Source organism: Neolamprologus brichardi, chromosome 4, assembly GCF_056152115.1.
Source record: "Neolamprologus brichardi isolate AB-2024 chromosome 4, ASM5615211v1, whole genome shotgun sequence".
Taxonomy (NCBI): domain Eukaryota; kingdom Metazoa; phylum Chordata; class Actinopteri; order Cichliformes; family Cichlidae; genus Neolamprologus; species Neolamprologus brichardi.
Window position 1 is genome coordinate 14,051,347 of NC_142107.1, and position 13,654 is coordinate 14,065,000.

The window sequence follows — 13,654 nt, forward strand, 5'->3', positions numbered from 1 at the left end:
TTTGCTCCATGTGCACAGAGCCCAGAAGACGCTCTTTTCACATTATCCCATTATCTGATACCCACAAAAAAGGTTGTTTAAATAAGATTAAGTGTTTTTGTCTTTTAGGTTAGCAAACATATTATGCATCTTAATATACAATTGGCTGTTTATATAAACATACCCTAAATGTTTAAAGAAATATGCTAACGCTACCAAAGATTTTGTATTGTTTTGTTCTGTTTCTCTTCTGTTTGTTCTTTCAGCGTTAACTGTATTACATTTATCACAAATTGCTGATGAAACAACCAAAAAAAGTCCTCTGCAGAGACAGCGGCAGTTGGACTCTTCATGTTAGACCTTCTGCCTACATTTTGTAAGCCTCTGTTGTATTTTACCAGTCATTTAAAGTTGGCCACACTCACCCAACAGTGTCATAGTGTCGTCATCCGAACACAACATCCTTCAAAAACATTTGTAACTAGGGATGGGTATCGTTTAGGTTTTATCCGATACCGGTGCCAAACCGGTACTTTTGAAACGGTGCCGGTGCTTAAACGGTGCTCGAACCAGCACCGGTGCTCGAACCGGTGCTTAAAGAATGGAGAACACAAACTTTGTCCAAAAACCTCTCATGTTTAGCTGTTTTTTTGTAAAAAGATAACAATGTTAGCCTTTTCTGCAGCTATAGGGCATATATGGTATCACTCTTGGCTGGAAGCAGTGCTTGAACAATGGAAAAAACATAAACTTCGTCCAAAAACCTCTCATGTTTAACTGTTTTCCAATTTTTAGCCATTTTAGCCTTTTTGGCCAGGGTGAAGGGAGTATCTGCCATCAAACAAGAAGACAGCCGCATGTAACTACGACGGTGTTTGCTAGTTCACTTTACATGCATTAATTTAATAACGTGGTTAGCCTACTCAACATAATTTACACACGAACAACATTAAGCTACTCACCCAGAGAAGAACGGCTGCTGCTGCCATCATCATCCGTCATCATTTCTGCTACACAGGTGTTACCGCCTTTGCACAGTATCACCTTAAAGCACTTGTTGCAGGCTGCTGAATTTACTTCTTTTGCTGTGAAGTACAGCCAGACTTTGACCGCTTCACCTTGGTCATTTTTAATCTGTAGCTCTGCTCTAAAAGAACGTACCTGGGCCCACCTACTATCCTTGGAAAGATAAAATGATTGGCTAGAATCCAAAGTGTATGACATCTCAGGTGGGGGGGGGGGGGGGGGGGGAAGCACCGAAATGTGCGCTACTTTTTGGTCTGGTTACTACCGTTTATGTCAGAACCGGTACCCATCCCTAATTATGATACGGCTGACCTGACTTTAAACTGTTTCAACTACAGTTTCAATTGTTCAATTGGACCCAATGACTCAATTAGTCATTTAGAAAAGTGTGACAACGAGACTTTTTTAATAACTATAATTTTATACTTACTATTTATTTTACACTGAACCATATAACTGAGGGTTTTACAATAATATTGTAACTTTTTTTTTAAATTAGATTAATATGTGCAATATCTTCAGAATTAAATCCCCCTTCCACTTAATCCTAGCATTTAATATTTTATATGAAGTAAGCTCAAATTTTAACAGAACACAATGTTGTCAGTTTAAGAAATTTATGCTACTGTGGTACCTCCAAAATCTTAAGTACACCTTCCTCAGTTTGGATGATGCTGTGCATAATTCAAATGCTGATTAGTTGATAAGTGGGTGTTTTAATTAGTTAATGGTAGTTTTCACTCTGAAACACTGATGCTTTGAAAAATTCTGATTCCAATGAAAAATTGGAAGCTCTGAAAATTACAGTTTCTCATTTTGCTCTTACCACTCACCATCAAGGTTACATAATGAACAGGGAGGGACTACCAGTGTTAATCCAGTGAAAGGATAATGCATCATCAGTGTTATCTGTCTAACAGTGGCAAATTTTCTGCTGGAGGTTTTTTCCTGTTTGCTTCCCACTATTGCCAAAGTGCTTGGCTTGATGGTGTCAAAATCACATCACAGAGGTGATTTTACTCAGACCTCTACATTGGCGAGACCAAACAGCCACTTCATAAATACATGGCACAACGTAGAAGAGCCACTTCCATGGGACAAGACTCGACTGTCAATCTGCATCTAAAGGACAAAGGTCACTCTTTCGAGGATGCCAATGTTCACATTTTGGACAGAGAAGAAAGATGGTTTGAAAGAGGAGTGAAAGAAGTCATGTCCACTGTGAACGGCCATCTTTTAACAGAAGCCATCTATAATCCAGTTTTGAGATCCCCTCCCAGATGCCTTAACGCCCACTCACATCCTGGGCCATTTGACCTCGGTAAATCACATGATAGGATGGGGCTAAGTTTCAGAGTTGGTTCACCTTGGCTGATTGTGACCCACACCCATTTTCACACCTTAGCTTGTGTGATTGGGTAGCGAATCAAAGGGGGTCAATGAACCTCTTGGGGACACTCCCATACGGCTTAAAATCTGGGACTGTCCACCAATTGCTCTTAGAACAGCTTCTCGGATAAGAGGTGAAACATCTTCAAGGAAACTTAAAGAAGTCCAGAAGCTTTTCTTTCCAAACTCCTTAGACTTCACAGAGTAGTATTTAGGTTTGAGTAAAAGTGTTACCCCCTTCATGCTGACTGGAAATTATAATTTACTTCCAGGTGTTGGTTCTTGTGTTATTACTGCAGTTAAGAAAATTACTCTTTTTCTATAATACAAAGTGCAACTTGGCTACTTTTCTCAGTTAAAAAAACACTGTACACTGAGATCTTAACATTATCCAAGTAGTCCTTGTGTTATCCACTCTTACACACGATCCAAAGAGTAACCACAATCGGTGCCAACACTATAAAAGTTGTTCTCACAATGTAGTGTCCAATCCAATAAATAAGAAAACTTACTTACACTCTTTCTGGTAGAAACTTCACGTTCTCAGAGTTTTTAGAGAACATTTCAATAACATCACCTTGTAACATTCCCAAAACGTTCCCAGATGGTTAATATGTAGAGGTTTTTATTATTTGGCAGACATTCAGGAGAAATTCAGAACAGTCTGAAAATCTTTAGGGCAGCAGTAATATAAAACATCCCTCTTGTGTGTCCACACTGGATTGAGATAACATTTACAGTGCTTTTAGTGACATTATGTTTTTGCTTCTCTGTTGTTCTCAAGGAAATAAATGCACTCTTTCCGCCCATATAATAACCAAAATGGAACATTCTACTAAAATCATACAGGAAACTGGGAGTTACAACCATTTCACGGTCATAATGTAACCTTTTAATAACATCTTTGATGTTTTGTGAGGGTTCAGGACATTTGTCACCTTTAATAATTCAAAGATCCTTCAGAGACATTGTTTAAGATCTCCAGTATGTCTGTTTTAACATGTTTGTTGAGTCCAGCAATGACATGGATGAGCTGCAATACTGATTAAAAATGTAAATAAGATGACGTTATCAGGCAGTTTCTCTTGTTATATACACATGTAGAGTGAGCAAAAGAGAGAGATTATCTCCTCACTGCTGACGACTGAAGAAAGTGTCAAAGTTCTGGAAAGTTACAGCCCCCTTTTTTCCAGCCTGCGTCATGCAATTTACTGAAAAAGAGACGGTCTTGGTGAGATGAAACAGAGTACTGTAAGTGTAACAATACAATATCTGTTGTTGTTCCACAATAGGAACAATGTGCCATAGTAAACAACACTTGATTTCGAGGGTAGAATCAATACTCACCTCTTTCACAAGACAGCATGTCATTCAGCCAAAAAAGCTGCCTGGCCAGCCAGATAGCCAAAGCAACAGATGTCTCCATCAAGCCAAAAGAGTTTATCTGCACACAGTTCCTTCCTTTTTATTGTAACATCATGAATATTCACCAATACAAAAGCCACTGCAAGTTAAAATCAACTTTCGAATACACTGTTATTTATTCTTTTACCATTTGCACAAAGCGGACACAGCATATGATGAAATGTATACACCTGGACGCAGTCGGTTTATATACTTCACACCACATAAACTTTACATAACCACCTTTAAGAGAAGAGAAAAAGAAACATACTCAGTTGAGCCTTTTAAAGAATACATTCAGACAGAACCACTTTGGTCCAGGAAAGGGAGTGACCCAAGCTCCTAACTTTAAATGCAAACATGGTTACGGTCACAGCTTAAAATACATGTAGTAGCTTGAAGCTAAATTAGGATATAGCTCTACCGAATCCTATTTTCTTTGACGTGTACAACATTCCTTTATTACTTTGTGAAATGTCTACAAAACAATGAAAAAAAGATCTAAAAAAACCACTGCAAAGATACTTGTGGCAGAACCACGATCGATGTACTTCCCAGCAAATATGTGGCTGTCTACCTGCTCTATTACTATCCTCAGCAGATGTTGATGAAAAATAACCTCAGCCTGCAATTTTTTCCCACCTCAGCAGAAGGAACTGACTGAAGAGTTAATGCACAGAGTCTTGATCTGAATGAGAAACACGTTGCCGCTGTGGGCTACAAAATGGCACTGAGGAATCACAATGAGAGTAGTTTCCATAATAAAACAGAGAGCTGTGTCTACTTCTTGCCTTATACAGGCATGGTGTTTGGGAATGTCCTGTGGTGCTTTACTGTATATGCTAGAGGGAGACTGACTCATACTAACCTCTGACCTCTGTGCTCTGTGTCAAGCCACTTGCACTGGTTTCTATCAAACCTCTGCCGGCAGCCCATTATTCATCTTACATCCACAAATCTGGAATACTGAAACTACACACATTCATACCCTGAAAATACACACTACCCACTCAAAGACATGCGTGGGAAATAAGGACTGCAATCAAATAAAATCACCTGTATAAACACATATATAGAGAGACATAGTATCTACCAATTATAAATTAACATTGTGCAAATAGATACATATAAAGTCAAGTTCAGTTAGTTCTGGCAAAAGGTTTCAGCAATTCAGATATTCATTTCTGCTCTGCAGGTTGCTTCCCTTCTGTGAAAATAAATGCTATCAGACACAAATGTACCACTGTCTGATTAGCTTTGTTTGCCACTCCAAAGCATGCTTGTTCAGCTTTTGTGGTGCAGAGTTTTGTTCAAAAGTGTTCACAGCCACTGCAGACATGGTACGCATTAGACTCTGTTGGTATGGTTACTTGGCGAATCCAGTCACTAGCAGTTACTAGCAAAGACGTTTTCGTCTGACACGATGGCACCGTAGAGTGATTATTCACACAACTCTTAAGTTAAGCTCGCAAAATTTACGCAGTCTTCATGCATGAAGTCCCAAGACCATCCTCGTGCCAGAGGTGACGCGCCATATTTAGGAACGATGCTGGAGTCACACCTTTACAGGTCGTAAAGGTGTGTGTATTTTTATCCTTGATTGGATAACCACCCTGGATTCAGGGGCAAGGCATGTCATTCAGACAACATCTTGATGGCAAAAGGTAGAAAAGGAAATGCGTGTAGTGGCAAAGGAATTCGACTATCACCTTAAAACATACACGGCAAGTTTAAACAGCTGCAACAATAGCAATCATCAGTATTCAACTAATATAAAAAAAGATGTATTTTAATCAAAAAGACATAAGAAAGTCAAGTGATGATGATTTTAGCTTATTTATAATTGATCCTATACCATCGCTTGACCTCCTTTAATGTCGACACGCAAGACGAGAAGGACCTGGGGACAGCAGCTGCCAGTTTCCCATGAGCCCTGAATGAGGTCACTTGAACAACACTGTGGTCACCATATTGTTTGAGGTATAGTCAACAGAAATTTTTTTTTTTCTGCACATTTTCATCTAAATCACATAGACAGGAAAACATTTACAGATATTAGAGCAAAGCAGATATATATATATATATATATATATATATATATATATATATATATCAGATGGTTTCCCATTTGTTCCTACCGTATGATATTTTGTACATTTTTGTGTGTATTCAGTTCAATTCTCTCTTTGTATTTAAACTTTAGTACCAGAAATTTGATAGATAGGATAAGTTAAAGCAGAGGCTCAAGCAAGGACCCTGTGACCTTTACAGTTGGGGTTTATTTATTTATTTTTTTGTTACTTCAGGTTTCATGTTTTGTATGTCATTACGATCTTCCGTGGCTTATCTGCCTCGGGATGCTGTTGCAAAAATTGTTCAGCATGCAGCAGCTTATTATTCTGTGCTAAAAAAAAAACATCGAAACTAATCCGTTCACGAGACTCGCAGCACATTCGTGGATGCCCTTCCTGATCCTCCTCTCAGACTGTGGCGAAAGCTCTCCAGTGACGCAGATCTCTGAGGGCCGACCTGAAAAGTGACACCATTAACTTGACTCTTTACAGCTGAGCAGGTCAGTCTGTCAGAGCACGATGAGAGCCCAAAGCCATCCAACTTCCTTTTTTAAGTAGTCCCAGTAGCTTTCACAGGTGGCTCTCCACGTTCTCTTTCTGCACTTCGTAACACGGCAGCTTGTCAGTAATGCTGATGTCCTCTACCAGGATATAGTTACTGATGGTCCCCTCGTGCAGCAGTGAGGCACACTTCCCTTCCTCCGTACTGTGGACCATGCCATTTTGGTTGCTAGCGACGAGCATGTGCCTCTCCTCGGGGCTACAGACTGGGGCGGTGGTTTTGGCGATGTCTGGGAGGTGAGGCATTCGAGGGGCGTGGTTTAAGAGACTGGTTGTTTTTGTGTTTGGGGTATTGCTATAGGTGTGGCGGTACTCCTCCTCAATGTTCCTCCCTAGCTTCCAGCGCTTCCACTTCTTCAGGATCTCAGACTGCACCTGGGGAGACAGCAGAGACAGTAGACACTACAAAGCTTCGAACATCTGAAGATGGTGAAGATGGCGTATTTGTTGTGCAATCGAGATGACTCACTTCTTTGTTGACAAAGCAGTACAAGATTGCCACCAGGAGACCCTGTGAAGACAAACAATACTGATTTCATTCTGTCTACTAGCCGTTTTCACCCACAATATTCACTTACATGCTACTCTGCAGCTATGAAAACATAAAACTGAATGTATTCTAATATATGCACCACAATCCAGGCAGAAACTGCAAATTTGCTTCTTTAAAATAAACCACAAGTGCCTTTGAGTAATATCTGTCTTAAGATGTAAGCCTCACGGCTATGTTTGCCATCTTTTGACTTTGAAATTCTCTTTTGCTCTGTCTGTTGGTCATCTGTCATATCTGTTTCCAGTGCCTAAAGGTCACTCTAATTATGTCACTGTGTGACAAAGTCATTTAGCAGTGCTCATAGTGCGTTAATTTAATCTCTTCTGACACACAAATATTACAACACATCACGACTGTCTCAGAGATGGAAAACTCACAGAAGCAGAGAGAGACAATTATGCAAGATTATTATTCGTTTTATTATTTTTTAGTAGCCCACAACATATTTCTAACTGTGATTCAGATGCTGTTACAGTTCGGACATTTAATCTTGTTAAGCTAACATTTTTTAACTTACAAAAAACAAACCTTAAAATTGCTTTTTTAACCCTTGTGTCACGTCTCTTCACACAAACACTTGATATTGATAACACCCATTCACCCTTGTTCAGGACTACTTGGCAAGCACAAAATTAAATTAACTAGTTTCCATCAATCAATCAGTTTGTGTGAGTTTTGTGTGAGTTCACGAGCTGTCACAGGGTGAGAGTACCATGTATTACCAAGTAGTTTTCCATGGAAAGCATTGAGGGCTATATTTTAGCCCAAATCACAATTCTCTCCCCTAAACCTCACCTTTTTGGTATCAAGCAGTAAGTGATACCTAAACAAATCAGAGAAAAACTGGATGTGAATCATGACCTCCTGCCTTGAAAACCTACCAGCAACTGCCACCCTAAGTGCCTCCATATATGGACTTCGCCTTTCTGGACCATTACGCCTTGGCATCCATTCTTGGCACAGCTGTAGCATGAAGGCTGTGTTGTGTGCATCTCAGACAAACCGTAACCGTTTTTGATGGTTTGAGGTGTGTATTTTCTTTTCCTGTTCTGTACTTATGCAAGGACAGCTGAGGTGAATTATTACACCACATAAAGCTTTAACAATAACTTTCATTGAAACCAGAGATGCCTTAATTCACTGTCCTGAGGCACACCACTCTCCTTAAGGTGATTAATGATGCTGAATCATACTAGAAATAGTGTTGTGAAAAAATAAACATGTTTCAAAGTTCATGACTGACAGTCATTTGTTGTTAAAGTCCAACCTGGAAGGAGGAGAAGAAGAGGTCAGAGAAGAGCCTGGTGAGACGCAAGCCGATGCTGCCACTGGTGGACTCATCTGTTGCGAAGATGAAGACCACATTATGGATCCCGAGCAGCGGGATCAAAGTTAGCGTTGACTTAGCCAACCTGGGACGGAGGAAAGGAGAGACAAAAGGAGAGAAAGCAAAGACTAAGTAGAGAGAAAAAAAAGGCAAATCAAGAGAAAAACAACATCATATTCACACTCACCGGAACTTATAGTCTGTGTATCTCATTTGGTGTGCTCTGAGCTTTGACACGAGAATTTTGATGATATGGATAAAGATAAGGAAGTTGATCTGTAAGAGACAGAGAAAGACGATGTTACTGGAAATAGTTTACTTATATTATGCAAAAGATACCGTCATAAAGCTCATCTTTCTCCAGTACAGTGGAGATGGATCTTCCAGATGCATACAGGCCCAGAAAAATTGTGATTAATGAGAGAAATGGAAGAAATCTGAGTTATAAATATCACAAAGGATCAGCAGATAAAAGCATAACTATCTGCATTAGTCCCAATAGCTGCGCAAAAAAGTGTTTTCAAGCACATTGGGAAACCCTTTCAAAACAGCTGGCATTTCAGACAACAGTAGGTGTTCTCCTGATGAAATCACTTATGATGTGACCTTTAATATTTTAAAGTAATTTGTCATGGGTAATTTGTGGTGCTTGGACCTAATGCGTGCATTTGATTTCTGTCACGGATTGTTATATCAGCAGCCCAGTATGTACTGGCATGAGAATTTAATGGTGAACGGAACTGTGTAACGCTGCACAGTTATTCAACATTTAAACCATACGGTAACTTGTAATATTTAAAAAAAGGAGCTTAACCATAGCCATGATAAATTGTTAATCAATATTAATATGCACTTACTGGCCATTTCATTAGGTACATCTTACTAGTATCACTTTAGAGCCAATACAGAAGTGTTTTAATTCATCATGGCATAGATTCAACACAGCGCTGAAAAGATTCCTCCGAGATTTTGGTCCATGTTAGTTGCACATCCATGATGTAAATCTCCTATTCCTCCACATGCCAAGTTATCCTGCTGGAAGCAGCCATCAGGTGATGGGTACAGTGTGGTGATAAAGGGATAAGCATAGTTGACAGCAATGCTCAGGCAGGCTGTGGTATTTAAATGATGATCATTTGGTAGTAAGGGGTCCAAACTGAAAATATATATCTATTTTTTTGATCGCTCTGTAAACCATAGAGATGATTGTACGTGAAATACTCGGACCAGCCTGCACAGTACCGACAACGTGGTGCATTCAGCGTCACTTAAATCACTTGTCTTTTTCATTCTGATGCTCAGTTTGAAGAACAAAGTTTATGCCACGATTATTTACTTTAATGAGCAGTCGATGCTGTATCAAAGTGGCCGACGAGTGTATATAACAGATGCTAAGCTAACTATAGGCTGGCTAAATCTGTCAGCACACTGCGTATTAAACCACCTACATATTTATCTACATATGCATATCTGTAGTTCTATATTTGTACAGTCTATCACGCACACACTACACACACACAATTAATGTGAATACTACAGTGTAGTTTTCTACTGTGTCGTGCAGCTTGAGAATGGTGGGACCAAGATAAAGAGGGAAACAGTGAAATTGGGACCAGCCCTCCCATTCCAACAGGAACTCAAACACAGGAATTCCTGTGGGATACAGGTCACTTAGCTGGACGATAAATGCATGTAAAGTGCCAGGATGTCTGGCCTCACTTAAGAGCCACGACAAATTGGACTTGTGTAAACGCTTAGAAGTGACCTTTGCAGAACACACGTCTAATAAAAATCCTGGTGACAGGATGAAGAGAGTATGCAGAGCTGGTCACAATGCAAATATTAATTTGATTTAATCCACAAATCTTTGAGTCCTGCCAGGCTTCACAGAAGTTCTGGATGAAGCACATCTTACCTTTAACACAACATGAATAAAAGAGGTGTGTTTAATATTTAACAGTGCACCAGTGGGGGATAAAAATAGCTGGAAATGCTTGATTGACGGTCATATACCACTTTAAGGCAAAGCTGCTTTTTTCCCATTAACGTTTACATGCAGAAATAATTGAAATGTTAAAAAAAGGACATGGCATAACAAGATGCGAAGACACATAAAGAGGAGGAGGAGGACGCCAAAATTACCATAACAGCTGCCAGTATCGGAGCGCGTATGATCCACCAGTATTTCATGTTTATATTTTGCTCCCAGCAACTGAAAAGAATGAAAGAAAAGCACTGAATGAAATACCAGTGAGAGACCACCTGACATATTTCCTCTACTTTACTAGAACGCTTGTGGACACGGCTCACACTGTAAAACATTTCATTAAGGCTTTTAAGACTTTACATAAGAGCACAGTGTGACCTTAAAAGCACTTAATTTACTCCTTTGCAGAATATTTGGGGTCCTGCCGAAAGCTAACATGAAATATAAAGAATGTGCAAACACAGCTGTTAAACCAGACTGGCATCCAGCAGGAGATAAAACATGTCTGTGTGAAAAGTTGAATTGCAGCCAATCCTTCATGTAGTAAATTGTGTGTTAAATTAACCGCAAGCATCAAGATTTTTGGAGAAAGTCAATCTGCTGAGTTTTTTTTTTGACATGGTGTCCTGATACAAATGTTACAAGCTAAAATTTAAACTCGTTGGCAGGTTTTCACCCTTGTTAAACAACCTGGAGAACAGGGAAGAGGGAAAGAGAAGGAAACTTACTCCTGATTTTCATACAGGTATTTAATCGCCACCCATGGCACGAGGAATATTAATGGGGTACCTGTGAAAAAAACAAGAGTTGTCTAAATGCAAAACAGCCAATTAGCACTTGGCACTTTGTATGCTCTTACTTCATTTGGCAAAAAGTATCATATAACCAGTGTTGGGGAGTAACGGAATACATGTACCGCCGTTACGTATCTAAAATACAAAATATGAGTAACTGTATTCCGTTACAGTTACCGTTTAAAAAGGTGGTATTTAGAATACAGTTACTTTGTTGAAATAAATGGATTACACGGCGGTACTTCCCTGTTTCATATTGTGGCAGGTCAGGACTGTTTGGGTTTTGTTTGACAGCTGTTCTGTTGTTCCAGGCGGCAGCGTTACGGTTGCCATGGTTACAGGGTTACGCTCTCTCTCTGCGTGTTTCCTGGGTGAGAGAGCGCCTGTTGTTGTTGTGCTAAGCTAATAGGCAGAATGCTACAGATATAGCTCTAAAGAATGTAGCATCATAGGCAGCGTAGTCCGCTGCAGGGAGAATGGACTGCTGTACCCGTTATGTGTCTGTGAGCGAGGGAGGGAGAAAAAGGAAAAGTACGAGCTGTCATCGAGCAAAAACGGGAGCTGGAAGCATGTAAATATAATAATAACCACTGCAGCCAAGAAGAGTGCCTGACGAGCCCAGTTGTAAGTAAGCTATTAAGACTCGACTGTACACGGTGTTTTCCTCCAAAAACAATAAGTTCCGTTGGAGCAGCTTTTCAACACCTCTCTCTGTCTCTCGCTAGCAAAGTTGACACAGACAACAAAGTAAAGCTATTTTTCGGCTACTAGCCGACACAGAACCCACTGTATTAGCCAGAGGTCCCTTTACTATGGTTCGGAGCCGCGAACCTTCAGTAACAGTAATAAATCACAGCAATAGTACATTCATGTAGTTGTAAACAGCATGATAATATATTAAGTAATCCAAAGTATTCAGAATACGTTACTCTCATTGAGTAACGTAACGGAATACGTTACAGAATACATTTTGAGGCATGTATTCTGTATTCTGTAATGGAATACATTTTAAAAGTAACCTTCCCAACACTGCATATAACACATAACTGACTTGCATCCCCTGACCTATGACTTCACAGATTCAGGCCAGCTCACCCCAACCGATGCACTGGTAAATTTTGAAGTAGTTCCTCTCCGTAAACACAGTGATGACCAGGAGGTTGTGGAGGTAGATGCCTTCCACCAGCAACCAGTAGCTGTTAGCCATGATACTATACTGCATCATAACCATGGCGATGCGACAGCTGACCATTGTCTGCAAGAAAAGGTTAACATCACATATTTTACACCGCTGAGAAGAGTCGCCTGACACATTATTTAGCCGATGTGAGATTCGGGCTAAGATTTTACAACAGAAGCAACTTTAAACCCAATTTCAGCTATCTGTGACAACCCAGCGCACATGGTCCTCCTTTTATATATGTATCTCTTCTGCAGTAAACTACTGTGTTTTATTTTGGTCACGGATGCAGTTTCTCATCTTTGTTGTGTTGGTGAGACTCCTCACTTGCTTGACTAACATAAGTAATCAATTAAAGCCTTTTTAGCTGTAACTGTTTTGAGATTAAAAACAATTAAATATAATGTGGATATTAGACAGAGATAAGTAAATGCAAAATGCAGTTTTTAAATAAAGATTATATTGATTAAGGAAGAAAATTGGCACCAAGAGAGAAAGCTAAACTTTTTGAAAGGTTTCAGTCCCATTATGTCTGCCGTAAAAGTAACACTGTATTTCAGAAAAGGAACATCATACCAACAGTAAAATATGGTGGTGGTAGTGCGATGGTCTGGGGCTGTTTTGCTGCCTCACGACCTGAAAGACTTGCTGTAGTAAATGGAACCATGAATTCTGTTGTCTATCAAAACATGTCATATCAAAACAGGAGAATGTCTGGCCATCTGTTCGTGACCTCAAGCTGAAGTGCACTTGGGTTCTAAAGCAGGACAATGATCCAAAATACAAAAGCAGGTCCACCTCTGAATGTCATAAGATGGCTCAAATATCTCATCTCATCTGATCACACTGATCTAGTCTGCTTTTTCAGTCAGAAAGCTGATAGGAAAGCAACAGTTACTTAAATAACCACTCATTACAACCAAGCCACACAGAAGAGCATCTCTGAATGTATGACATGCCAAAACCAGAAGCAGATGGGCCACACTGGGTACCACTTCTGTCAGTTAAGAACAGGAAACTTAGGCAGTGGTACGAGTAAGTACTAAACAAATTGGCTAATGAGCGCATATATGAATCCTTTAAACAGAATCAGGATTGTTGTTCTTATAGAGCTCAAAGTTCACCTTTATGACACATTGTGAACATACTATAACGATCAGAACCTAAATCCAGAACTGTTTTGTACTTTTATTTTATCAGCTAATCAAAAAAAATAATAGAAAGGTCACAAATAAGAAAACATTTGTCTCATTTCCACCTGTGATAAAGTCTTTGGTGATCACTGTTAAATATGAAGCGCAAAACTGACCTCGTTGTTGACCAGCAGCTCAATTGGAGCTATAGATGCGGGGGGGTATCCCTGCTCCTCGTCTCTGTTTAGG

At 39.7% G+C, this 13,654-nt stretch overlaps 1 protein-coding gene across 2 annotated transcripts in view; it reads right to left on the reverse strand.

The window, feature by feature from the left end:
- Positions 1 to 3,845: 3,845 nt before the first annotated feature.
- Positions 3,846 to 13,654, reverse strand: part of gcgra (glucagon receptor a) — a 46,297-nt gene continuing 36,488 nt past the window's right edge. For both annotated transcript variants that reach the window (XM_006791333.3, XM_035907926.2), the window contains exons 7-14: positions 13,582 to 13,654; positions 12,188 to 12,347; positions 11,027 to 11,087; positions 10,454 to 10,523; positions 8,499 to 8,587; positions 8,252 to 8,396; positions 6,901 to 6,942; positions 3,846 to 6,806 (exon numbers count right to left, since the gene is read on the reverse strand). The exon at positions 13,582 to 13,654 is cut by the window's right edge and continues 117 nt beyond it. In XM_006791333.3, the coding sequence (XP_006791396.1) occupies positions 6,441 to 6,806; positions 6,901 to 6,942; positions 8,252 to 8,396; positions 8,499 to 8,587; positions 10,454 to 10,523; positions 11,027 to 11,087; positions 12,188 to 12,347; positions 13,582 to 13,654 (1,006 nt within the window). In that variant the 3' untranslated portion in view covers positions 3,846 to 6,440. The remainder of the gene's footprint in view (positions 6,807 to 6,900; positions 6,943 to 8,251; positions 8,397 to 8,498; positions 8,588 to 10,453; positions 10,524 to 11,026; positions 11,088 to 12,187; positions 12,348 to 13,581) is intronic.